Source organism: Capra hircus, chromosome 12, assembly GCF_001704415.2.
Source record: "Capra hircus breed San Clemente chromosome 12, ASM170441v1, whole genome shotgun sequence".
Lineage (NCBI taxonomy): Eukaryota > Metazoa > Chordata > Mammalia > Artiodactyla > Bovidae > Capra > Capra hircus.
This window is the reverse complement of record NC_030819.1, coordinates 64,992,015-65,019,989: the sequence shown is the minus strand read 5'-3', so window position 1 is coordinate 65,019,989 and position 27,975 is coordinate 64,992,015. Positions and strand designations below refer to the sequence as shown.

At 47.0% G+C, this 27,975-nt stretch overlaps 1 protein-coding gene across 1 annotated transcript; it reads left to right on the top strand.

Annotated features, from left to right (window-relative positions):
* On the top strand, window positions 160–27,975 carry THSD1 (thrombospondin type 1 domain containing 1). Its single transcript, XM_018056690.1, has 5 exons — window positions 160–276; window positions 3,289–3,427; window positions 6,872–7,834; window positions 20,848–21,006; window positions 26,371–27,975. Exons 2-5 carry the CDS (start codon window positions 3,370–3,372, stop codon window positions 27,735–27,737), a joined length of 2,547 nt encoding a protein of 848 aa, XP_017912179.1. The 5' UTR covers window positions 160–276; window positions 3,289–3,369; the 3' UTR covers window positions 27,738–27,975.

Genomic DNA, 27,975 nt, shown 5'->3' with positions numbered 1-27,975 from the left:
CCGGGTTTCCCGTCCAGCCGCGGGCCAGCCGGGCGCGGGCAGGAAAGGATGCGCGGCCCGGAGCGGGCGGGGCGGCTCTGGCGGGCTCCCGGAGGTCCCCGCCCGCCGGGTGCCGCCCTCCCCGCGCCGTCGGGGGCGGTCCCGGGCGGGGCTGCGGGAGCGGCGCGGCGGCCCCGGGCGCAGTCCCGGGACGCGGGATGCTCCGCCGGCTGCCTCGCCGCCCGTGAAGTCGCTCGCCCTCCGCCCGCCTCGCCTTCCCGCCCGCCCGTCCCAGAGGTAAGGGGACCTCCCGGAAGCGACTTGGGGTGCGCCCTCGCCGCGGGGTTCCCGGAGGCTCCGGGACCCGGCCGCCCCACTCCCCGCCGCTGGAACGCGCAGGTGGACGGTACTGCCCCCTCCACGCACCCAGCCTGCGACCCTGGCTCCCCGGGGCGCGCTAAAAAGTGTCGTCTCCGCCTCTCCGAGTCCCGACTTCACGCTGCACCTGGCGCAGGCGTGGCCGAGGGACTCAGGCTGACCGCAGATAGATGGGCGTTGAGTCCGGACAGTTTGGGATACTTGAAAATCAGCATCTGGGATATTCTGCGTTTCAGAACTGGCTTGCGTGTTTCCAGAAAGAAATCCTTTCTGGGATACAAGCAGTATGAGATACATGCCGTTTAAGGAGGATTTGGGCTGAGGATACCGGCCGCCTTAGATTTCCAACAGTGACCTTGACCTGCGGGCCTGGGAAAAGCTGGGTGGACGCGGGGACAGGCACCGCCGACTCGGCCAAATGCATAGATGCACCCTGCTTGGAATTTAGGGATTTCCTCTTAATAAATATCATTAGACGTACACACGAGCGTGTGCACGTTTGTCAGAATGGATAGGATCACTTTTCCTTTTATTCTTTTCCTAAGTCATTGGTCTCCTGAACCTCAGCGTAATTCAGTTTCTTTTTCTGAGTTCTGAAGACGCCCTAGGGGACAGATAAGCGTTTATCTTAGCAGATTTCAGCAAAAGTACTGGGATCTGAGTTCTCCGTCATGTCATTAGCCGCTGAGAATATGCCTCTACCCTGTAGCTGCTATGTTTAGAATGTCTCTAAACATTTCAGTATGTGAATGCTCTGTGTAAGTTTTTTTCTTTAAATGTGTATAAAGGATGCCCAAGTTCTTATTTTCTCAAAAAACGATTATCAAGCCAAACACTCTAAGTAGCCAGTCATGGTATTGGGAACACCTGTTGAAAGAAAATAAGCAAGGTTTAAAACAAATTAAAGAAGCTCGCTGTTTTCTTAAAAAAGTAGTGCTTTTTAAAACCCAGCAGTCCATGACATTCTAGAGCACTCTGTTAAACATCTTCATATTAATGAAAAAAATCAGGATTTATTGTCAAAAGCTTGAGAGTATTTTTTAAAAATCCATAGTATGCAAACCATATTATGTCTTATAAAATAAAACAGCCTGGTTTCAGATAGCCTGGATTATTTTATAATTCCATTTCCACATAGCTCTAAATATAGATGATCACTATTCTGTTTTACTGATCTTTTTCATAAGAAAGAAAATGTGTTATAATCAGAAAATCAGTTGTGGTTAAGAACTTCTTTGAAAATGTTTGTCCTGGCATGGTGAAGTGAAGTGTTAGTTGCTCAGTTGCCGGCCAGTTCTTTGGGACCCAGTGGACTAGCCCACCAGGCTCCTCTGTCCGTAGGATTTCCTAGGCAAGAAGACTGTAGTGGGTAGCCATTCCTTTCTCCAGGGGATCTTGCCAACCCAGGAATCAAACCCAGGTCTCTTGCATTGCCAGTGGATTCTTTACCATCTGAGCCACCAAGGAAGCCTGTTTGTCATGCGGAAACAAGGAATTTGGGAGGAGTCAGTTCCACTTTTGGGGGCCAAAAATTGCTTGTTTCTTCTTACTTTGGTTACTGAGTATCAGTGCCTTAAAGGAAGCATTTTAATTGCCCTTTGTGCCCACGCTTGCCCCAGAGATGCGGTGATGCTCATCTGCTGTCTTTTCCCAGGTTCCCAATTCATGTAAAAGGAAAGGATTGGGTCAAATCTATGCCTAATTTCAACAAAACTGAATTTTCATTTTTGGTTGTTTTTGGAGAGGGCGAGAGCCCTAATTGTCTGCATAATTACACTTTATATCTCTGCTTCTCCTTGAGGAAGTCCAGCATTTCCTTTTGCTCAACCAGCTCCTACAGAGAGAAAGCGAATAGAGACAGACCTGTTTCCTTTCCACTGAATTTCTGATTATTTCAATCAATCTTCTTAATTCCCTTAATTCCTGCCTTATCTGAAGGGATGTGACATACATATATTTTGAATATAATATGCTTTTTAAAAACTTACTAAAAGTAGATTAACTGTGCATAATAGGGGGGAATGTAGACATTAAGGAAATATCTATTTGGTAATGTTTAGCATCCAATAGTTTCCTAGACTCAAGTATGAAAAAACCTGGCTCTTAAATGCCCTGCATCTCATTCTGTTATGTAATAGTCTGTTTATATCAAAGTAAGTGCCACTTCTCACAAATCATTCTGAACCACGGGCCATCAAGGTCTCCCCTGCCCTCCTAGGTGGTCTGGGAAGATTGCTGCCTGAAAGCATACATCTCCTGACGCATGCCAGCCAGCAGCAACAAGTGTTGGAAGGCTGCCAAAGATGATAGCTGTTTTGTCTTTAGAATGCCCTAACCAAGGGAAGTCAGGGCCACATGAAGTTCACATTTAACTGCAATAATCTGAGTACCTTTTTTTTAAGACTTAATAATTTTGATATAGCTCCTAGGCATTAAGAAATGGTGCAATCCAGATAACACACCAATTGTGTAAGACAGACAATGTTAATATAAGTCCATTTGTGGAAGCAGGGCGAGTCTATACAGCAGATGCAGAAATTTGGCAAAATGTTAGTTGGTTAGCCTGCTATGCCATGCATATAAATGTGTGAAGATATTATCAAGGTTGGCTATGAGCTTCAATAAAATTAAGCAAAGAGCAACCAACTGTCCACTTAAGGGTCTGCTATAAAGATAAAAGACATGGTGTTTTGCAGAGAAAGTCTTGCTGTGGGCAGACCTAAATGTTCTTAGCAGGTGAGCTATAATGAAAGGAAAGGAACTTATATAATTACTGATCATTTCCCTGGGGGCAACAGTAATGTCCTTCCTGTTTTCTTTACAGTATTAACGAGGAAGTCTGACTTCTTAGAATGGTTTTGTCATCTCAGGGTTACTATTTTATGAATCACATTGAACAGAGCCAATATTTCTTTGAGGTTCTCCTTGCAGGTGTTTTTGAAAGAAGACTCCACAATTCGGATGTGAGAAAGGACATGAGGAGACCAAAGACCTGGGATTTTGCTGATCAGAATGAAACAAACGTTGAAAGACTTTTCAAATCTATTGCTGGTGGTGCTCTGTGACTATGGTAAGTGTCGAGTGCACTTATGCTGTGGGTCTCAGTGAAGAAACAGAAATGGGAGGTTTTTAAATGCATGAATGTTGATGCCCCTCTATGAAGGAGGCAGGGCAGGGACTCCAGTTCAGTGCCTTTTAAACCATGATTCTTGCAACCCTAGGTTCTCTTAAGGTTCTGCATTATTAATTCAAGTTTCATTTAAAATATATTTTAAAGGTTTTTTTTTTTAACTCACTTTCACAAGTTGGAGACAAACATGTTGCCCTCACTTTGATTGATTTCCTAGTGTTTCGGTATTACACATTTGTGTGTGTACTGTCTTTTAGTTTAGTTTTTGTTTATTGTTTGTTTTCACTGTGTCTCAAAGCATGTGGGATCTTAGTTCCCCAACCAGGGATTGAACCCACACCCCCTGCAGTGGAAACACTGAGTCTTAACCACTTGACCACCAGGGAAGTCCCTGGGATTCATTTCTTTTTGTGTGCATACTCGTGTATGCTCAGTTGCTTCAGTTGTATCTGACTCTGCAACCCCATGGACTATAGCCTGCCAGACTCCTCCGTCCATGGGATTCTCCAGGCAAGAATTCTGGGGTGGGTTGCTGTTTCCTTCTCCAGGGGATCTTCCCAACCCAGAGATCGAACCTGCGTCTCCTGCATTGCAGGCAGATTCTTTACCACTGAGCCACTGAGGAAAACATTGCTCTGCATCTAACAGCCTTATACAAAAAACTATAAAAGGGTAGTTTGTTTCATAAAGACATCAAAAATTTCTATTTAAATAGTCTGCAAGGATGCTTGTTATTGTTGAGAACAAAATATTTTACCGGCACATAAAAAAGTTGATGAGCAGAAAATAAAGCATAAAAGTTGAGTGCCAAGGCTGCTACTAAAAAATGGAGGTATTTTCATATATGTGGGGTTTTATCCCCTTCTCCATTTGAAATTGATCAAAACACACCGTTACCAGTTAGATTTCTTTTGAAATCCACATGCTTATATTGAGGCACCAGTTCCTTTAAAGGAATGGGAGAGAGGAAATGAATGAATGGAGAAAACTGAACTATAGTAGTGAATTTGATGGTATGACCAAATTGTAGTTTTCTAAATGAGAATATATTCTTGCCTGTAGAGACTAGAGTTCAAGTGTAAAGCAGCCAAGTTCCCTCTTCAGTACACCTCTTCTATCTGCTGCTGTTGAGATTCATCAGTTGTCTCTTTCCTGTCCATTTCCAAAGGGACATGTGTGTCTCTTTCATTGACTAGCTGCCCAGCAAATTAGAATCTGATCTGCCTGTGTGGTAACCGTATCCTTGACAATAGGTTTTCATTAATTAACTAAGTGTGGTGTGCTTCTCAGTCTTAAAATGCATCACAGAACCATTCTGCCCCATCGGATGCAAATGAATATAAGCTTTGTTCCCAGTCCTTACTCCTTCCTTGGGCTGCAGTGAGCACTGGAGGTCAGCTCTGAACCCGCACAGAAGCTGCATCAAAAGCGACCGCCTTCCTTAACCCTGAGTCACCCTCATCCAACAGGGAGTATTCCTCAATTTGTATGTTGATGAAAAAAAAAAACCTATTATGGTCTTTCAAGTGTCCAGATCTATCCAAGTTTTATGCGTCTTATTTCTCCTTATCTTAAATAAGAAATGAGTGAAGTGCTGAGGCGATCAAAACAAACCTTCATGGGCCAGTATTTCATGTGCTGATTCTAATAACCATTTTTTAATATCCTTGAATTGTCTACTTTTTCTTTTTGAAAAAAATTTTTATTGGCGTAGTGTTGATTTACAGTGTTGATTGTTTTCTGCTGGATAGCCAAGTGAATTTAATTTATTTTGTATTGAAGTATAGTTGATTTACAATACTATGTCAGACTCTGCTGTAGGTTAAATGTATTTAAGGACCACCAGCCCAGACAACACATTGAGGTCCTTTGGGCGTATATGACATATATAATTATTGTTATTATATTAATATATTTTATTATCATGTATATAGAAGAAGACTTACAAATTCCTACTTACATGTTGTTTTTCAGACCAAAGGGCACTGCACTTTCTCAAATCTAGAATGCTTCTTACCCTAGCCACAGGCCAGTTGATTGTTGTATTGCCAAATTCTGTCTCTTTGGTATGTATTTGGATAGGGTTCAAAATAGAAACAAGGATTCTTGTGTGTCTGTGTTCTTTCTGCTTTTTACTTCAGCTGCTCCAGTGGGTCTCTTTTTAAAAAAAAAAAAAAATGATTATCCTAACTAAGTGATACTTTTGGGCCGGTAGTCATTTATCTTGTCTAGGCCTGTTACTATAATGTCATTAAAATCACCAAGGACATGCTTAGCTATTCCGTGAATGTTCACTCTGTCCCCTGGATTAATCCATGTAGGATGGAATGTCAACATTTCTTATTCATCTAAAAATTTCTGCCTTATACAAACAAAAGGCAGTTTCTTTACTGGTAAAAATACTCACACACCCATCTTCAATGTCAGAAAGCAGTAACTTACAGGTACAGCTGATCATTGGACAACGTGGGGTTTAAGGAGTCTAATCCTCTGCACAGTTGAAAATCCTGATATAACTTATAGTTGGCCCTCCATATCTGCTGTTTGCATCTGCAGATTCAGCCAACCACGGATCATGGAGTTACTATTTACTGTTGGAACAAATCTGGGCATAAGTGGACCCTTGCAGTTCAAACCCGTGTTGTTCAAGCATCAACTGTATATTTAGAATCGTCCATGTTAAGTAATCTAGAGTACTTCATATTCTGTCATTTAAATCAGGCTTTCTTTCACTTCACCGTAAACCTGTGGATGTGTGTGTATGTGTGTGTGCACACACGTGCTAAGTCGCTTCAGTCATGTCTGACTCTTGGCAACCCTATGGACTGTAGCCCGCCAGGCTCCTCTGTCCATGGGATTCTCCAGGCAGGAGTGCTGGAGTGGGTTGCCATGCCCTCCTCCAGGGGATCTTCCCGACCCAGGGATGGAACCTGCGCCTCCTGTGTCTCCAGCGTTGCAGATGGATTCTTGACCACTGGGGAAGCCCTCGCTGTAAACCTATTTCCGGCAAATGCCTAAATCCTGCAAGATGACTAAAGTGAGCAAAGTGAAGTGTTAGAGTTTTATCATGAGAGTTGTCAGTGGTTACTCTTGCCTTATTAGGTTTTCTTCGCGGATAGATTCCATTGTTGACTGTTGAGAATTCAGAGTATCCATTCATTATTTTGAACGAGAATCATGAAAGATGGAGATGAAGGACCTGAGCCATTTAAGAATGGGAGAGGCTCAGGGCCCAGCTCCCAGGGTTAGCACTCAACACCGTTTTAGGTCATCCTTGGCTCAGTTCAAACTTCTCCTGTGTCTAAAATGCTGTTTTCCTCGATGTCACCAGTACTGCCGCTCAGATGTCCCTTTTTAAAACTCACTGTGACCGTTTCCTTTCAGTTCTTGGAGAGGCTGAGTATCTCGTGCTGGGGGAGCCGGGCCATGTAGCGCTGAGCAACAGCACGGTGACTGTGGATTTCCATGGTGCCAACGGGACGCTGAGGAATGTCTCTGTTCTGCTGGTGGAGGCCAGCTCCAACCAGACTCTTACCACCAAATACCTCCTGACCAACCAGTCCCAGGGGACCCTCGAGTTTGAGTGCTTCTACTTCAAGGAGGCAGGCGACTACTGGTTCATGATGACCCGGGAAGCGACAAACAGCAGCCTCCCGGTCCCGTCGAGGGAGAGGAGCGCCTTTCTCAGGGTGGAATGGCCCGTCTTTCACGTTGACCTGAGCAGGACGTCCAAGGCGGCTGAAGGCACTTTCCAGGTGGGCCTTTTCACCAGTCAGCCACTGTGCCCGTTCCCCGGGGACAAGCCCGACATCTTGTTGGAGGTCACCTTCACCAACAGCCTCCCGGAGGCGAGGGCGAGTCAGGCCCTGCCGCTGGAGATTAGGGCCAGCAAGAGGGTGGCGCTCGCTCAAGGCCAGTGGGTTGAGTTCGATTGTCCCCCTGTGGGGCCGGAAGCCTACGTCACGGTCACCGTGGTGCTGAAGCTGCTGGGCCGAGACTCGGTCATTATGTCCACAGGCCCCATTGACCTGGCCCAGAAATTTGGGTACAAACTGGTGATGGAGCCGGAGCTCACCTGCGAGGCCGGGGTGGAGGTCACGGTGCTGCCCCCGCCGTGCATCTTCGTCCAAGGGGTGATCACCGTCTTCAAGGAAGCCCCCAGACTCCCCGGGGAGAGGACCAATCGGTTGGCTGAAAACAGCCTGGCCTTGGGAGAGAGGAGAACAGTATTCAACTGCACTTTGTTTGACATGGGGAGGAATAAATACTGCTTTGACTTTGGTGTTTCAAGCCGAAGCCAGTTTTCTGCAAAGGAAAAGGAGTGCATGCTAATTCGGAGAAGTATAGGTTGGTATTGCAATTTTAAAACCTTTTTTTTCTTTTTTTAATGAAATTGGTATCTTCATGCAATCAAAATTATTCTTTTGAATTTAGATGAACTTGATTTTCTGTGAACTTCAGTACAGTCACTCGGTCGTGTCCGACTCTTTGTGACCCCATGAACCGTAGCATGCCAGGCCTCCCTGTCCATCACCAACTCCTAGAGTCCACCCAAACCCATGTCCATTGTGTCGGTGATGCCATCCAACCATCTCATCCTCCGTCGTCCCCTTCTCCTGCCCTCAATCTTTCCCAGCATCAGGATCTTTTCAAATGAGTCAGCTCTTTGCATCAGGTGGCCAAAGTATTGGAGTTTCAGCTTCAACATCAGTCCTTCCAATGAACACCCAGGACTGATCTCCTTTAGGATGGACTGGTTGGATCTCCTTGCAGTCCAAGGGACTCTCAAGAGTCTTCTCCAACACCACAGTTCAAAAGCATCAATTCTTCTCCGCTCAGCTTTTTTATAGTCCAGCTCTCACGTCCATATATAACTACTGGAAAAACCCTAGCCTTGACTAGACAGACCTTTGTTGGCAAAGTAATGTCTCTGCTTTTTAATATGCTATCTAGATTGGTCATAACTTTCCTTCCAAGGAGTAAGTGTCTTCTAATTTTCATGGCTGCAGTCACCATCTGCAGTGATTTTGGCGCCCAGAAAAATAGTCTGACACTGTTTCCACTGTTTCCCCATCTATTTGCCATGAAGTGATGGGACCAGATGCCATAATCTTAGTTTTCTGAATGCGGAGCTTTAAGCCAGCTCTTTCACTCTCTTTCACTTTCATCAAGAGGCTCTTTAGTTCTTCACTTTCTGCTGTAAGGGTGGTGTCATCTGCATATCTGAGGTTATTGATATTTCTCCCAGCAGTCTTGATTCCAGCTTGTGCTTCCTCCAGCCCAGCATTTCTCATGATGTACTCTGCATAAAAGTTAAATAAGCAGGGTGACAATATACAGCCTTGACGTACTCCTTTTCCTATTTGGAACCAGTCTGTTGTTCCATGTCCAGTTCTAACTGTTGCTTCCTGACCTGCATACAGGTCTTAAGAGGCAGGTCAGGTGGTCTGGTATTCCCATCTCTTTCAGAATTTTCCACAGTTTATTGTGATCCACACAGTCAAAGGCTTTGGCATAGTCAATAAAGCAGAAATAGATGTTTTTCTGGAACTCTCTTGCTTTTTCCATGATCTAGCAGATGTTGGCAATTTGATTTCTGGTTCCTCTGCCTTTTCTAAAACCAGCTTGAACATCTGAAAGTTCACGGTTCATGTATTGCTGAAGCCTGGCTTAGAGAATTTTGAGCATTACTTTACTAGCAAGTGAGATGAGTGCAATTGTGGGGTAGTTGGAGCATTCTTTGGCATTGCCTTTCTTTGGGATTGGAATGAAAACTGACCTTTTCCAGTCCTGTGGCCACTGCTGAGTTTTCCAAATTTGCTGGCATATTGAGTGCAGCTGTTTCACAGCATCCTCTTTCAGGATTTGAAATAGCTCAACTGGAATTCCATCGCCTCCACTAGCTTTGTTCATAGTGATGCTTCCTAAGGCCCGCTTGACTTCACATTCCAGGATGTCTGGCAGAGGTGACTGTGAGTGATCACACCATCATGATTACCTGCATCGTGAAGATCTTTTTTGTACAGTTCTTCCGTGTATTCTTGCCACCTCTTCTTAATATCTTCTGCTTCTGTTAGGTCCATACCATTTCTGTCCTTTATCGAGCCCATCTTTTCATGAAATGTTCCCTTGGTATCTCTAATTTTCTTGAAGAGATCTCTAGTCTTTCCCATTCTGTTGATTTCCTCTATTTCTTTGCATTGATCACTGAGGAAGGCTTTCTTATCTCTCCTTCCTATTCTTTGGAAGTCTGCATTCAAATGGGTGTATCTTTCCTTTTCTCCTTTGCTTTTTGCTTCTCTTCTTTTCACAGCTATTTGTAAGGCCTCCTCAGACAGCCATTTTGCTTCTTTGCATTTCTTTTTCTTGGGGATGGTCTTGCTCCCTGTCTCCTGTACAGTGTCACAAACCCCCGTCCATAGTTCATCAGGCACTCTGTGTATCAGATCTAGGCCCTTAAATCTATTTCCCACTTCCACTGTATAGTCAAAAGGGATTTGATATAGGTCATGCCTGAATGTTCTGTGAACTGTGCCATCAGTTTTATGGTTCACTCCTTGTAATATTCCAAATGATGTTAACATCCTTATCTGAAAAATGAAGAATATTGCTAGGCATACCCAGCTCACTGCTAACTGCTGCAGGTCTCAGTTTCCCCATCAGTAAAGTGGGGATAATAAGAGTATCTGCCTCGGAGAGTTGTGAGAATTAAGGGAAATCAGTGTGCACATTTCTTAGTACGGTGCCTGGCATGTAGGAAGCACTGATAAACTTCAGCTATGATTACACTGTATTTTATTTTTTAGGTCTGTTTGTCCTTTTATTGTATATTGGCGTATAGCTGATTTACAATATTAGGTTCAGGTGTACAGCAAAATAAATCAGCTATATATATATATATATATGTGTGTGTGTGTTTATCTCCCTTGTTTTTCAGATTCTTTTCCCATACAGGTTATTAAAGAATACTGAGCTCCCTGTGCTATGCAGTAGGTTCTTGTTGATCATCTGTTTTATATATAGTGTGTACATGGTAATCCCCCGCCACCTTTCCGCTTTAGTGACCATAAGTTTGTTTTAAAAGTTGGTAGGTCTGTTTTCTGCTTTGCAAATAAGTTTATTTGTATCATTTTTTTCGATTCCACATATAAGTCAGATCATATGATACTTGTCTTTCTCTGGATTTACTTCGCTTAGGATGATAATCTCTAGGTCCATCCATGTTGCTGCAGATGGCGTGATCATTCTTTTTTGTGGCTGAGTAGTATTCCATTGTATATATAGTGTTGCTGTTGTTCAGTCACTAAGTCATGTCCAACTGTTTGTGACCCCATGGACTGCAGCACACCAGGGCTCTCTGTCACTATCTCCCAGAGATTGCCCAAGTTCATGTCCATTGAATTGGTGATGCTATCTGACCATCTCAACCTCTGCTGCCCTCTTCTCCTTTTACCTTGTCATTCCCAGAATCAGGGTCTTTTCTAGTGAGTTGGCTCTTTGCATCAAGTGGCCAAAGTATCGGAGCTTCATCTTCAGCATCAGTCCTTCCAATGAGTATTCAGGGTTTATTTCCTTTAGGATTGGCTGGTTTGGTTTGTAGCACGTCTTTTCATTCATCTCTCTGTTGATGGACATTTAGGTTGCTTTCATGTCTTGGCTATTGTGAATGGCCCTGCATGAACCTTGGGGTGCATATATCTTTGAATTACAGTTTGCTCCAGACACATGCCCTGGAGTGTGGCTGCTGGGTCACATGGTGGTTCTAGTTTTAGTTTTTTAAGGAATCTCCGTACAGTTCTCCCTAGTGGTTCTACCAATTTACGTTCCCACCAACAGTGTAGGAGGATTTCCCTGCACCCTCTCCAGCATTTATTATTTGTAGATTTTTTGATGATAACCATTCTGACAGGTGTGAAGTGATACCTCATTGAAGTTTAAATTTGCGTTTCTCTAATAATTAGTGATATTGAGCATCTTTTCATATGTTTATTTGTCATCTGCATGTCTTCTTGGAGAAATGTCTATTTCGATTTTCTGCCCACTTTTTGATTGGTTTGTTTGTTTGATATTGAGCTACATGAGCGATTTGTATATTTTGGAGTCCGTTGCTTCATTTGCAAATATTTTCTCCCATTCTGTGGGTTGTTTTTCATTTTGTTTATGGTTTCCTTTGCTGTGCAAAAGCTTTTAAGCTTAATTAGTTCCCATTTGTTTATTTTTGTTTATATTTTCACTACACTAGGACGTGGGTCCAAAAAGATATTACTGAAATTTATATCAGAGAGTGTTCTGCCTGTGTTTTCCTCTAAGCGTTTTATAGTAGCCTGTCTTACATTTAGGTCTTTAACCCATTTTGAGTTTGTTTTTGTGTATGGTTTTAGAGAATGTTCTAGTTTCATCCTTTTGTATGTATTTAAAGATTATATGATTACATCATGGGGCTTCCCCGGTGGCTCAGAGGTTAAAGCGTCTGCCTATGGCAAGTCAGAATTCAAAGCTAAATCCCAAATTGTAGTGAGTAATGTCGTGTCTCCTCTAGAGAGTGTCTTCAAGGTTGTCTCTTTGCTGTCATGCGTCCCTTGTTATAAGAATGACACCTCTTTAGTGAGAGTTCACAGGCAGATTTTTAGAAACTTCTTCAGATTCTTAATTCTTTGCACAAAGAAGTAGGGTTATTATGGTTCCACCCAGGCCCCAGGCTCCTCTTGGCATTTCTTTCTCTTTTCCTGGGTGCAGGCCTCGTCTTGGCAAGAGGTTAATCCAGCAAAGACGTTCCTGATCACGTACACATTCCCTTATCTACTTTCCCACTAGGCCCCGTGCTGCCTGATGGCCCAGGCCTCTGAGGATCTTTGGTGCTCCACGTGTTTCTTGCTCCAGATTTGCTTACTTCTCCTGAGAGATGCTTGTGACTCCGTCCCTACCACTGGCGCTTCCCTGCCTGTGGTTACCTCTCTCTAGCTTACGTTCCGCGGCCTGTTCCTTTGACAGCTCCCCTACCAATACCCCAAACGCCCCTGCCTCGTTGTCCTGATCCCCCTGCCAGCTGCCCTCTGCACCCAGGCGGAGCGGGGCCCCTGGGGGTGCACGTGCCTCCACTCCTGCTGGACCCAGCGTACCACCCCCTGCTGCTCGCGCCCCTGCTGTTCTGCTTTGCTCTGCTGGCCCTCCCCTGTCCTCACCCCCACCCCTGCCTCATGCTCAGAGCTCACTCAGCCACACAGAGCAGCTGGAAGCCATCAGGGACGTGCCTCTCACTCTCCTACTGAGATCCCCATGCCGGCAGCCGTCCTATCCTCTCCTTTGCTGTCCCCAGAGAAGCAGCGTCATTCCTCCAGTGCGAGGTCAGCACTCCCCTGCCCTTGGGGATCCCAGCCCCTCTGCTCTCTCCGGAACCTTCTGTTAATCGTGATTACCCTCCTCTCCCCCGTCTCTAACTGTCCCTTCTTTACTGGCTCATCTGCATCCACTTTGAGATGTCCTTAGTCATCTCATCTGAGAACAAAACAAACTTGCCCCTTGCCTCTTCATTCTCCCCAGAACACTCCGTCTTCCTCTCGTCTTCCTTGTGTAGCCCTGGGTCTTGAAAAAGTCACCTGTGCTTTGGGGTTTACTTCCTCACCCCCGTTCACTTTGCACCCCGCTCCTGACTCATGCGCTTACCCTGCAAATGCTCTCAATAAAGCAGCCAGTGAATGACTTTGAGGCCCCCAAACCTGGGATGCTTCTCGTCAGTGTCTTCGCTGACCTTGATTCTAGGACATCACACTCGCCTCCTGCCTCCCTGGCTGTTCCTTCCCTTGCCAGCCTGTTCTGCCACTCATCACATCCCTTAAGCCTCAGACTTCCGAGTCTTCTGTTTGGCCTTCTGCATCTTCTATCGGAACCTCTGCGTTTTTCATTCTTCTCACAGTTGCTAGGTGATCGCTGTCCTGTTGCTGACGGCTCCAGGCTAGCGTCTCTCGCCTGCATCTAAGAGCTGAACAGATGTTTTCCAGGCCCCTCAGAAGCAGCGTGGAATTGGACTCAGCAGCTTACCCCCCAACACTGCTCCTCAGTACAAGGCTCTGCCCATTTCACTGTTTGAACCCCAAACTCAGGAGCCTTCCTCTTCTTCACCTCCTATGAACGAATCACTAGGTCCTGTGGATTTTGTCTCTTCAAAAAAATCCCTGAGTCTCTCCATGTCTCTTCATTTCCACCGACACCCCTTGCTTTAAGCCTCCACCATCTCCCAGCTGGCCTCTGTTTTTGGCTGTGCCGTGCGGCTTGTGGGATCTTAGTTCCCAGTGCGTGTGTGCTCGGGTGCTTCCATCCTGTCCGACTCTTTGCGACCCCATGGGCTGTAGCCCGCCAGGCTCCTCTGTCCGTGGGATTCTCCAGGCAAGAATGCTGGAGTGGGTTGTCATGCCCTCCTCCAGGGGATCTTCCCCACCCGGGGATCAAACCCACATCTCATCTCCTGCCCTGGGAGGCGGGTTCTTTACCACTAGCCCCATCTGGGAAGCTGCTCACCTGGACTCTTTTAATAGATCCCTAATTGTTTTTCCCCCATCCCCTTCATTCTCTCCAGGCAGCCAGAGAGGGATTGTTGAAAATTCAGGTCAACTGAGGGCTATTCTCTTCCTTGAAACTTGTCAATCACCTCACTTGACACCTCACCTATGAGGATGAGCATCCATGCTCCCTCCGTGGCCAGCTGCCCCCCACCCCCTACAGTCACCATCCATGGGCTGGAGACTGGGTACCCCTCTGCCCACCTTTACTTGGTTTCATGAACCCATCCCCCAGGTCTCCTCCTGGGCACTCTTCCTCGGTCCCGGGCTCGGTAAACTCCCTGGTATGAACTGGCCCAGCATCCGTAGACCCTCCTTCCTGGCATTTACCCGTCTGTCACTGCTTGTCCAGTGTCCTTCTCTCACATCCACACCTCCTTGAACTCCAGGTTGCAGAAGCTCATTTGGTGACAAAAGCCGACTTGTGCTGCCATGAAGCTATTTATGATCTTTGTTTGGCCCATTTCATATACCTGGCACATTAACAGGTGCTCAGCACATATTTAGTAAAGGGAAAGTTGTACTCTGATGTGACAGGTCTCAGCTAGGTGTCAGTGGAAAAACAATTATGTTAATTTAATCATTCAAGATGTGGTTGCCGTTTCAAAAGAAGTTGCTAAGGGGGGAAAAATTTTAATTGACTGAATTTAATGGAAGCAAGGCCTTCCCAGGTGGCCCTTTCCCACAGTAAAGAACCTGCTTGCCATTGCAGGAAACGTAACAGACTCAGGTTCAATCCCTGGGTCAGGGAGAACCTGGAGAAGGAAACGGCAACCACTCCAGTATTCTTGCTTGGGAAATCCCATGGACAGAGGAGTCTGGTGGGCTACAGTCTATGGGGTTGCAGGGTCGGACACGACTGAGCACCTGAGCACACACAATGGAAACAAACCATGGGCGGGCAAAGGCGTTCAGGCCACTTGATGAAAGACCCTGGGAGCAGGAGGTCTCCGTGTTGGTTTGTTCTCCCAACTGTGGGGCTTCCCGCTGACTCCTCCACTGGTGTCTAAAGACTGAGTGCCCCCCAGCAGCAGAGGGGAAGACCCTGGGGTGAGGGGTGGGCAGAACAGGGAGTAGAGCTGTGTCCAGGCTGAGGGTGCTCAGGGTTCCCTCTGGGGCTGCAGCCACTGGATGCAATTGGGCAGTAGGGCTGGAAGGAGAACCTTGAGGGGCTAAACGGTCCTGGAAACCCTAGATTCTCTGTGTGTGGCCACCCAGCAGGGCTCTGCTTGGCTGGTCAGTGAAATTTATGCTAGTGATGGAAACTCAGTGCCTTTGTGTTTCTGGTATAAAAGTTAATGACTAAATCAAGTTCTTTTCATTTTCCATTTAAATTGCTGGCTCTGACCAGTAAAGACTGTCCTTGTTGCCAAATGGCATCATTCAGGGCCCCCCCCACCCCCACTGAGCCCATCATGAGCTGTGACTCACTGATGCACAATGCATTTCCCATTAGCTCCTTTTGAAAAGGGAAAATGGGTTTGATATGTTTCTCTGTTTTTCCAAATATGTCTTAGGACCTTAAGCATGTACATACTAAATTGTAGGAATAGGATAATGTCAAAAATGATTATTTGCGATCTTCATTTATCCTACTTAGTGTGAATGTCTATGAGTTTCTCTGCAGAAATGTTATATGTGTGGTTATGAGATGCTGCGAGGGGAGTGTTAGTAATATCGGGCACAGGTGCTGCAGTAATATGCAAAAATCTAAATTGAGAAATTCTGAATTCTGGACTCATCTGCCCCAATGGTGTCAGATAAGGGATAATGGATCCTGTTTCTCAAGGCAAATATATATATAATACATATATTTAGGGCTAAGTTGAGAATTACTGATAGAGGGTATAAATTCATAGTCACATAGTGTTTTTGACAAGTAAAAATTGTAAATGTTCAGCACATAGTTTTCTTGATAATTTAAGTCTGTTGGCTATCTTCTTGTTTCTCTGGTTAGATAGATGGTCTTGTTTTTCATTCCCAGTGTGACTGGACAAGAGCTTTTGTCAAGAACAGGAGTACTGTCATCCTGTTATTGTTGTCTTATTTGCAGGTGCTTAATCACTGTTTCATCTTTAATTCTTTGCCAGGATCTTTTTAAACTACTCATCCAGTTAGTTTACCTAAAACTGGAAAATACAATTTAATATAATGTAATACTTTAATACTCTGCAGTTCTCTGACAATGAAGGAACCAGTAAACCCTTCCACTTGGTGGAACTCCTGTTCTTCCTTTGGGATTTTTTAAGAATAGCTGACATGCTCTATGTGACCATTTGGCATAATCACATTTACATAGTGATTACTTTGCACCAAGAGCTGTTTTGGGTGCTTTATGAATATTGGCCCATTTAATCCTTACAGTAACTGTATGAGTTAGGTTTATTTTATTGTCAACCGTACAGGTAAAGAAAGGGAGGCATAGAAAGGTTAGGTTGGTGGCTTAAAAACTGCTGGTGATTAGCTGGCTGGAGCCTTTTTTTTGGCTGTGCTGGGTCTTCATTGCCACGTGCAGACTTTCTCTAGTTGTGGCAAATAGGGGCCCCTCTCTAGTTGTGGTGGCTTCTCTTGTTGCAGAGCACATGCTCTAGGGTGCAGCCTCCATAATTGTGTCACACAGGCTTAGGTGCCCTGTGGCATGTGGAATCTTCCTGGAGCAAGGATCGAACCCATGTCCCCTGAATTGGCAAGTGGATGCGTAACCACTGGCCACCAGGGAAGTCCAGCATTTGCTACATTACCGATATTATGTGCTGCCTACTATACAGTCATCTATCAATCCAGATATTAAGTAATAGGAAACCTTTTGATTGAAAAAAAGTTCCAGTATCTTCCTCCTCACCTCATTGGTTCATCTTGTGCTGCCCACCCCTCTTGAAGACATCTTACCAACTTTGGAACCCGCTGGCCCAGGTATAAGCATGCGTGGTCCCACGTGACGGAGCCTGTGTCCGCCACAGAAAATCTGAACTGCTGATCCAAGAGTCTTTGCTCCCACGGCTGCTCTTAGCTACTCACTAAAGTCTCTTGAATTTTCTTATAAGCATGTTTTGTTTAGTTATGTTAGACTCGTAAGCAAAATGTCTTGCAAATGTGAATATTTCCGACTCTTCAAATATGCTTGGAGTGGAAACAAATCTCCCTTTTCATATTCTGAACACATGTTGCTCATTCAGGTTTAATATCCTATAGAGTGGCCTGTAAAGCATTTATCCTGGCCAAACAGGTTTGCTATGTAGTATGATGTATGGACACCTAAACAGGACAAAACAAACAGCCTGTCATTCATGAAGGAAGACTATTGAGAAAATTGGTCATCTTACTCTTCATTTCTGCCACATTTATTATAGCTATCCTGTCAGTCCCCATTTTGCTAAGCATTTTCTTCAATGTTATTAACAGAAATCTTTAGGTAACAGAGTTATTAAGGCATTAAAAATTTTGCCTCATTAAATTTGTTTATTGCTTTGAGTGATTTCTCTTGTTTTCTGTTTGATGCGTTTGGTTTAGAAGTTTAAGAACTAAAACTTAGTTTAAATGTTTATTTTTTTCCAATGGCTAATGATCCTACCAGTCATGATTTTACTTTCAAAGGAAAAAGGCACATTTCATAATGAGATTTTTGACATTAAGATTCATGCTTTTACCAGAACTTTGATTTTTTTTTTTCCTGGCTCCTACTAATGGAATTTTTGTTTTTGTTTGACATATAACTATATATTTAAATAATAATCTATGTAATATAAAGGGTGGGCTTCCCTGGTGGCTTAATGGTAAAGAATCTGCCTGCCAATGCAAGAGATTTGGGTTCGATTCCTGGTTTGGGAAGATATCCTGGAGAAGGGAATGGCAACCTACTCCAGTGTTCTTGCCTGGAAATCCCAGGGACAGAGGAGCCTGGCAGGCTACAAGTCCATAGGGTCCCAAAAGAGTCCTACGGGACTTAAGAGATTAAAAAACGAAAACAGCGCCTGTAAAGTAGAAGAGTTAAGAAAGAATAACAAAAAGATTCTTGGCTTTTGTAGTCTACCTTTTGTGGTCTTAAATACAAGCACAAGAGAAGGATAAACTATACTTTGACTTAATTTGCCATTTAGAAGTTACAGTAGTGGAATTCCCAGGAGGTTTTTCAGAAATAAATCACAGTACTTTAGCTCAGAGAGACTTACTAGGAGCTTCCCAAAGCTTTACAAGCCCTGGAAGCTTAGTGTCTGAACAGCTCTGAAGCTCGAGGACAAAGCTGGCTTGTTGTTCAGCCATTTGAGGAGCTGCGGTGTGACCTGGGAGACACAGAACCAATATTGTGTTCAGTTGGAACTCTGGATGGAACATAATTACCACACCTCACTTGACATTGGTCCAGGATACTGGTTTGTAATGCTCCCACTCTTGTGAAAATCCGAGACTTTTAATTGCTGTAGAGAAGTCATATTCCGTGACTCACTCCAAGGATTGCACCACTTGGCTCTCCTGAGAATGTATCTGCCCTGCGTGTTCTCCTTATGGTTTTGTAGTGCTTTCTAGACCCTTGACTGCATGATGAGTTTTTGTCCGTAATGAAGAGAGACTTTTATGCACAGGATGTTTTGGTGCCTAGTGTGGGCATGACCTGATAGATCTTGGGATTGAATGGGTGTTGATAGAGAAGGGACGAAGGATAATTATTTATAGGGGGTTATTCAATTATTCTATCTGGCAGTGATTACATATATGCTTGGGGAAGAAGGTTGCATTTGCCAATCAATAATGACTGTTGGATGTGTTCTGTATGTATTTTGAAGCTCTGATGTTAGTGCATGCGTGCTCAGTCACTCAGATGTCTTGACTCTCTGCAAGCCCTCTGGTGTTAGGTGCATCCCTATTTAGGGTTGTTAAGTCTCCTTGCTGAATTGACCCTTTTATCATTATGTAAATGTCTTTCTTTATCCCTGGTAATACTCCTTGTTCTGCAGTGGGCATCCCTGGTGGCTCAGAGGGTAAAAAGTGTCTGCCTGCAATGCAGAAGACCTTTGATCCCTGGGTTGGGAAGAGCCCCTGGAGAAGGAAATGGCAACCCACCCCGGTACTCTTGCGTGGAAAATCCCATGGACAGAGAAGCCTGGTAGGCTATGCAGTCCATGGGGTTGCAAAGAATCAGACATGACTGAGCAACTTCACTTTCTTTCTAATACTCCTTGTTCTGCAGGCTACTTTGTCTGATATTAATATAGCCACTGAGTTTTCTTTTCATTAATGTTTATGAAGTATAACTTTTTCTATCCTTTTACTTTTAACCTGTTTCTGTATTTATACTTAAAGTGTGTTTCTTTTAAGCAGCATGTAGTTGTATCTCTCTTTTTTTGGCCACACTGGGCAGCATGCAGGTGTCTTAGTTCCCTGACCAGGGATTGAACTTGTGCCCCCTGCAGTGAAAGTGTGGAATCTTAACCACTGGGCCACCAGGAAGTCCCTGGGTTATGCTTTTTTATCCAGCCGCACAATCTTTGTCTTTTGGTTGGTCTTTAGGTTATTTATGTTTAACATTATCACCAGGTGGGGTCTTTGTGATGATGCCGCCCCTCCCCAGGGGTAGAAGCTCTGTGTTAGTCTCGGCCCTGGGTCTCGTCTCTAAGGGTGAAGCTTTCTCTTCTTTTTCCATTCCTTGAGAGCACTAGGTCTCAGCTGGTGCTCTTAGAATGACGGGGTTTCCCGCCCTGTCCCTGGTGGCTGGGGCTCTTGTTGACAGATGCAGAGGAGGATCTGGATGAGGTCTGTCTTTCCCACAAGCTGCTCCTCCCCTCCTCAGCCTCCGCCTCAGGGAGGCTCTCTCCGGTCTTGAACCTGCCCTCAGACCTCCTTGTGAACATCTGGTGAGCTCGGTGGCAAAGAGCCTGCCAGTGGGTACAAATCCCCCGTGGGTAGTGTGGCTCCCAGGGATTCTGTATTCTCCTACTGGCCTGCACCAGGCCTCTGACAGTTTGTTACATTTTTTTAAACTTAATTAATTAATTTATGGCCCTGCGGGGTCTTCGTTGCTGCGTGTGGACCTTCTCCGATGGCGGTAAGCTCTGCTTGGGCTTCTCACTGTAGTGCTTTCTCTGGTTGTGGAGCACGGGCTCTTGGGCGTGCGGACTTCAGTGGTTACAGCATGCGGGCTCAGTAGCTGTGGCTCACGGGCCTAATGTGGGATCTTCCCAGACCAGGGATCGAACCCGTGTACCCTGCATTGGCAGGTGGATTCTTCACCACTGAGCCACCTGGGAAGCCCCTTCGTTACATTTTTTTACCAGCTTGTATGAGGCCTGGTGTCTGCCCCAGGAAATAATGTTTCATCCTGACTTTCCTTGGAGAAGTCTGTCTTTCCTTATAATTCAGGCCATTTGGTTGTCCTGTGACCTTTGCTGACTGATGAGTTCTAGAATGGTTGCTATTTTATAAATTATACAGGCTTCCCTGGTGGCTCAGATGGTAAAGAATCCGCCTGCAATGCAGGAGAACCTGGGTTTGATCTCTGGGTCGGGAAGATCCCCTGGAGAAGGGAATGGCCACCCACTCCAGTGTCCTTGCCTGGAGAATTCCAGGGACAGAGGAGCCTGGAGGGCACATGGGGTCGCACACAGTCAGACACAACTGAGCTACTCGCATTTTCACTTTCCTTTGTTGTAAGGGTAGCAGCAATATTCCAGCTTTGCCCATCTTTGGGAATGTTCCGTGTTACTGACTTTTCATGGCCTGAAATTTGAGTTTTGCCGCTTCCTTTGGGTGCGCTGACATTCTGATTCTCCAAGTGAGTTGGCATTAAAAGCCTGGCTGGTGTCCTTGCAGAAACTTGGGGGCTATGGCAGCCGTGGAGCCAGTGTAGCGCCTCGTGCGGGGATGGTGTCAGAGAGCGTCGCCGCGTATGCCTGACTTCCTCCCTCTCCCGACCTGGCTGCCCCGGAATGTCCTCGGAGACCTCCCCGTGTTCCCTGGAGGACTGTGCTGGTAGGTATCCATCCTCCCGCCCGAGCCTCTCCCGGAGGGGCTGCTGCACTCAGGCCTGCCTGGCAGTCGTTGCCAGGCTGAGTTCAGGAGTGGACTCAGCTGCACTGTCGCTGCTGCTGGCTGCACGGACTCTGTGACCCTCAGTGTGTCCACAGCTGGGGCTGGCTTCCGGGGACGTAACACTGTCAAATGGGAACATGACAAAGACATCGGTCTAAATGAAAGGTTCAGACATACAAAATCGTTTTTAAAAATGCAAAAAACGGGAGGGATGATCATTTCTCCCAGGATTTCTTGCTGTTTCTCCCTCCTTTAACTTCTCTCCATCAAAACTGTGGGGAAACATTAAAAAATTGTTTTTCTCCTCCTCATCTCCAAGAAGTCCCAGGGAACCATATAGATCAATTGTCCAAAATGAAGCAAGACGCCCTGCCTTATCCCCTGAAGGGCCCTATAATTTATTCTTTACTCCCCTGCCCAGGAAGAGAAGGTGGGGCATTTCATGTTACCATCACCTGGAGACTGGCCCGTCCTTCATCCTCCTGAGCATCTTGAAGGCCCACACCAGCAGGTGCTCAGTGAGGACTTGATGTGGATGGTCTGTGGTGGGGTGCTCAGGTCACTCAGCTGGGTTTGCCGCAGCTTATGGAGCTGAATCCCATTCATTTCCCACAGGTTACAGTAAAAGGGAATCTTTGCTCTTTGCACACACCATCCCCCATCTGAGACACAGCCAGCTCCCCATTTAGTTGACAAGCCTTTGCTCTGGTCCTGACCCTTAGGTGAGGCCCCTCTCTCCAGTCCTGACTTCTTCCATTCTCCAACTCCAGGTTGAAAACCATCCCCAGTTCCTGCCCCTTTGGGGCCTGGAGGAGTTAGATGTTTTCTGTGTTTGATCTCAGAGCACCTTGTTGAGCAAACCACCAGCATCTGGCAGCACCTTGACCGGTGTCCCCACCTGTGACCTTCCAGAATCCTGCTGTCTCCTCTTTGCAGCAAGTGCTGTAGGCCTTGTTCCCTTTATTCCAGCCTCCGAAGGCCATTCTCTCTTCTGTGGTTTTCCGATTACAGCTTCAGACGCAGGCTCTCCTCCCAGGCCCCAGCTTTCCCGCCCTCTTTCAGCAGCCCTGGGCCCCACCCCAAATCTGTTTTTCCAGTTGTGTCTCATACTGTCTTCTAAGGCTTTCTCCTCCATCTGCCCTTTTCTTTATAAGTCCCCTTACTCTCCATAGCTCCTTCCTTGTGTGTAACTTCTTGCTTTTCATTCTGGGAGGGCATGCTGTGTTAAGCTATTCCATCTAGAGTTCCATGATACTCAAATGAATTAAAAATCAACTGCCCCTGACTTCTGCTGCACCTTTAGCAGCGACAGCAATATCAACCATTTATTACATGTCTCACTCAAAACTCATAATAATTCTACAAGACAAGGATTCTTATGCTGGGCTCAGATCTTGAGAGCTTGATGCTGCCAGGCATTTTTTCTTTTAATTGCCTTGCATGTATAAAGTCGGTCTATTGTTGTCTCCATATACAGGTAAGAACTTTGTAGCAGAGAGAGGATAAGCCGCCTGCCCAAGGCCATAGAGCTAGAAAGCAAGGGACTAGATCTGGCCTCACCCTAAGCTCCCTAACTTGAATACTTTGCCTCTAAATATTACAGGTCAGTCTAGCTTTCTAAAAGCATCCTGGAATTAGCAATCAGTTTTTGCGGCTGTGTGGTATTATTTCATGTTCTGGCATCTTAATCTCTTTAATCCTGGGTGGGAACTAGAAATTTGTGCATTATAAATTAGCAAAAAGGGTAAGTGTTAATGTTACAAACACCCTGCTTCTACCATCAGTGGTCCTCAGATAAATGCTCATGTGGATAAAAATGATCATTTCTCCCAAGTGTTTCTGTCTCCGGTTTAGGCTGTTTTCCACTCCTTGGAAGTGTAAAGACCTGTTTGCAGGCTGCTTAGCATCAGGAAGCTCTCCTTCACTTCAGGGAAAGACGAGATGAGGCAGAGATGGGTGAGGTCAGCACCTCTGGGGCTTTTTTCCAGCTGTGGTTTTGAAGGATTCCAACCAGAGTCCAAGGTGACAGCTAAGAGGTCTGTCATGTACGTTTGCCACTGATGGGGCAGCCGCTGCAGACGAAGACATGATCAGCCAGGAAACAAATCTTTCATCATGTGACTATTTTCACTTGTTTCAAAGTCTAGAGTTCTGTTTGGTTTTGAAAGGATGTTTTTATGCCAAGGTCTGAGTGAAGTTCTACATTAATTTGGCCCTTCTTGTTCACCGCAGCAGTGGGTGGATCCAGTTGCCATGTACCCACATTCCATCAGATGGGATGTTGAACATTTTGTTACTACCTTTAAAATAATGAATCAATTACTGAATGTTAACATTGATTGAGTACCAGCTCTGTGCCAGTTATTGACTAGAGTTGGAAATATATAGGTAAGCCATGCCTCTTTGTCTGGAAGAGGCGGATGATATAGTAGCTTAGCAGACACAGAAGCAGGTGTAGCGTCCAGTACAATAGAAGATATCCACAGCTTGCTGTGGATACTTGGTAACAACCCAGGCTGGGAACACCTCTGTTCTTAGAAGAAGTGATATGGGAGCTGAAGTTTGAAAGCTGAATAAGTGTCACCTGGTGAACTAGGTGAGAAAGGGAGTTTTAGGAAAGGGAGCAATGGATGAAAGTTCGGCAAATGATGGGCACCTTAAGAAACCCAGAGAACTGACAACAGTTTGATGTGGCTGCAGGACAGTGTCAGGAAAGAGGGATAAAAATGAGGCTGGACAGGGGGATTCCCTGGCGGTCCAATGATTAGGACTCGGTGTTTTCACTGCCAAGGGCCTGGGTTCAATCCCTGGTCAGGGAACTAAGATGTTGCAGGCTGCACAGCGTTGCAAAATACACACACACACACAATGAGGCTGGACAAGCCAGATCCTAAGTTCCCCTGAAAGACTGGACCTGTGCTGTAGAGGGCTTTTTCTGCTGCAGTGTGGAGTAGAGATCAGAAGGGGCAGGAATGGCTACAGGGAGGCCTATTAAAAGAGTTTGTCAGTGACCCAAGGCAGTGGGATGCGGAGGAGAGGATTTAGCAACTCTGGATGTGGCAAGCATGGAGAGGGGAGCGCCCCAGGTGAAAGTTAGGATTCTGTTGCTGGCAACTGCATGGATGGGTCCCAGCTCTGGGGATGGTGAGGGAGACTGGACCCGGGTACCTCTGACTGATGAGTGCCTGGAAATGGGGAGATGACAAGAGTTGAGGGAGGGGTAGGGGAGTGTCTAGGTAGATGGACATGGGCATCAGAAGAGTAGAACTTAGACACGGAGGTGAAAGAGTTGGTTGAGATGGCAGCCAGGGATGAGGCTGAGGGACACGCCCTGCCGCTGGCTCTGCTTCTAATAAAGCTCCCACCCAAGAGTGGGTGGAGGAGGCTCTGCCCTGCGGGAGGGCCCATCCTCAGGTCAGGCAAGTAGACAAACAGTGTTTTGTGGAAAGTTTCTGGATGGTGAGGTCTTTGCCTATAGGTGTCTCATAGGGTGCAGTGGAAAGGGGAGGGGAGCATTGGGGATGGGTCCAGGAGATGACTCACACAGCTGGGGGTACGACTGGGGGAGAAAGACACCAGACGAAACCAGCACAGCGTTGTGGCTGTGAAGCAATTACCCTCCAATTAAAAATAAATTTAAAAAATCATCTGGTAGGCTAATCCTTACCTGTTCCCCCTTTTGGAGGGCAGAATAGAATGTGGTGATTGGAGCTCGCATGATTCGTGATTAATGGCTCTACATGATCATGACTTGCAAGACCCTGATTGCTCCTTATACATACATTAACTCAGTTCGGTTCAGTTCAGTTGCTCATTCGTGTCTGACTCTTTGTGACCCCATGAATCACAGCACGCCACATAAGAGAGAGGGGACAGGTGATTGGAAGGGCTTAAATGATGGACAGTGGCCTAAGAGTTGAAAGAGAGGTCCTGCCGTGTGAAACTGGGTGGTCTCAGGTTCCTGAGTACTTCAGTGGCAGTACAGGCTGAGGTCCCAGGTGGTGTCTGAGTCTTGGTGAAACATTTTGATGACTGTGGGACACACCAGATTGAGAGACCAGGGGAGAAGGAGGAAAATCAGCACCACATGGAAGGGAGGGAGGAGATAAGAGAGCTGAGAAAGCAGAAGTGGGGAAACAGAGGCTCCAGTACCTAGGAAAGACAGTTCCCGGACACGGGAGAGAAAAATTGAGTTGTAGTATATTGCCAAAAGACCTATTTTCACCTATCAGTTTCTCTTGAGATGTGCGCATGTAGCTGCAACCTGTCTAAATTACTTTGCATTTCAAGTGTTACTGGGAAAAGGTACATTTAACTGTTTATATCCCCTGTTTCGGAGAAGGCAATGGCACCCCACTCAGTACTCTTGCCTGGAAAATCCCATGGACGGAGGAGCCTGGTAGGCTGCAGTCCATGGGGTCGCTAAGAGTCGGACACGACTGAGCGACTTCATTTTCCCTTTTCACTTTCATGCATTGGAGAAGGAAATGGCAACCCACTCCAGTGTTCTTGCCTGGAGAATCCCAGGGACAGTGGAGCCTAGTGAGCTGCCGTCTGTGGGGTCACACAGAGTCAGACACGACTGAAGTGACTTAGCAGTAGCAGTGCTCAGCTGCAGAGAAGGCAACAGCAACCCACTCCAGTGTTCTTGCCTGGAGAATCCCAGGGATGGGGGAGCCTGCTGGGCTGCCGTCTCTGGAGTCGCAGAGAGTCGGACACGACTGAAGTGACTTAGCAGCAGCAGCCCAGTGCTCACTGGTGTCCAACTCTCTGCAACCCTTTGGACTATAGCCTGCCAGGCTCCTCTGTCCAAGGAGTTTTTCAGGCAAGAATACTGGAGTGGCTTGCCGTTTCCTCCTCCAGGGGATTTTCCCCAGTCAGGGATTGAACCCACATCTCCTAAGTCTCCTGCATTGCACACAGATTCTTTACCACTGAGCCACCGGGGAAGCCCATATTTACCTTACCTTAAGTGAAAAACCTTGATTTTTTACCTTGAAAGACTCCTCCTGAGGCTTCTATGTAGAAATTTGGGCTCAAGTGTCAGCAGACGCTGAGTGTGGCCAGGAGTCACCCTGATTGTGGCCCATCTGGGCACCGCACTTCTTTCTACCGGTCTGTGTTTTTCAGTTTGACTTAAGTTGTCTGTAGAAATATGTATGACCAGAAGTCCTAGTCCTTGCTTATTTCACTTCTTTTTCTTTAATTGCTAGATAATTAGAGCCAGCCACCCAGAGACCTTAGACCGATGCAGAGAGAAAGATACCAGAGGATGCATTTGTCCCCCTTTTTTTTTTTTGGTAGCTTTCCAACCATCCAGCCCATCTCCTCTCCAGCCCCAGGCTCCCGTGAAGTCCAACAACGTCGTGACGGTCACCGGCATATCCCTGTGCCTGTCCATCATCGTGGCCACCGTGCTCATCACGCTCTGGCGGAAGCTGGGCCGCGCCCCCAAGTGCAGCACGCCCGCCCGCCACAACTCGCTGCACGGGCCGGGCTGCCGGAAGAACTCCGACGAGGAGAACATCTGTGAGCTGAGCGAGCCGCGCGGCAGCTTCTCGGATGTGGGTGACGGGCCGGCGGGGAGCCCGGGGGACCCGGGCATCCCGCTGACCTACCGGCGGAGCGTGCCAGCGCCCCCCGATGACGAGGCCTCGGGGAGCGAGAGCTTCCAGGCCAACGCCCAGAAGATCATCCCGCCCTTGTTCAGCTACCGCCTGGCCCAGCAGCAGCTGAAGGAGATGAAGAAGAAAGGCCTGACGGAGACCACCAAGGTGTACCACGTGTCCCAGAGCCCCCTGACGGACACGGCCATCGATGCCGCCGCCGCTGCCGCCGCAGCAGCAGCATCCCCCGGAGGGCCCGAGAGCCCCGAGGAAGCCACGGCCGGCAAGTTCCGGATCAAATCCCCGTTCCTGGAGCAGCCCCCTGCAGTGGGCGCCGGAGACAGGCCCCCCTCCCGGCTGGACCATCCACTCTCGGCGGCCAGCTGCGCGGTCAGCCCCAGCCAGACCCTCCTCCGCAAGTCGCAGGTGAGGAGCCACTCCCGGGGGTCCCACTTCCGCAGGACGGCGAGCTTCCACGAGGCCAGGCAGGCCCGGCCGTTCCGGGAGAGGAGCCTGTCCACCCTGACCCCTCGGCCGACCCCCGCCCACGGCCCCAGGGCCCGGACCTGGGACCAGGCCGGAGAACGGGGCCGGCCTCCGAGTCGAGGCGCTGCGCTGTTCCCGGAGAAGCGGGACCACGGCCCAGGGGCCGCGGGGGCCAGTGGTCCCTTAAGCCCTCTCCCCAAACCCCACTCCCTGGGACCGCCCCCAAGGAAACCGGACCTGGGGGATCGCCAGGCCGGGTTCGTGGGGGCAGGTGAGAGACCGGAGCCTCCCCGGGCTCGGAGGGGGCCGTCCCCCAGTCACAGGAGTGTCTCAAGGAAGCAGCCTTCCCCCCTGGCGCCCAAAGATGGTTACCAGAGGGTCAGCCCTCTGAGCCCTTCTCAGGGCAGAAAAGACAAGTGTCAGAGCTTCCCCGCCCACCCGGAGTTCGCCTTCTATGACAATACATCCTTCGGCCTCACCGAGGCAGAGCAGCGGATGCTGGATCTCCCGGGATACTTTGGGTCAAATGAAGAGGATGAAACCACAAGTACGCTGAGTGTGGAGAAGCTGGTTATCTAGACCAACCTCACCCCCGAGACTTCACACAGCGGGGTCCTGGGCCCAGATCCAGGGATCGGCTGCTTACAATGTTCTGTGGACTCTCTTTAGTGTGGACTCTTTAGTACAGCAGGGCGGGATGTGCACGTGTGTTTCAGTTTATAAGAAGTTATTTATCTCAAACTTCTTCCCTTCCTTAGCCTGTTTCTGTCAGCTTATCACTACTAACTATGATAATAAAATTTAAACAAGAGCAAAA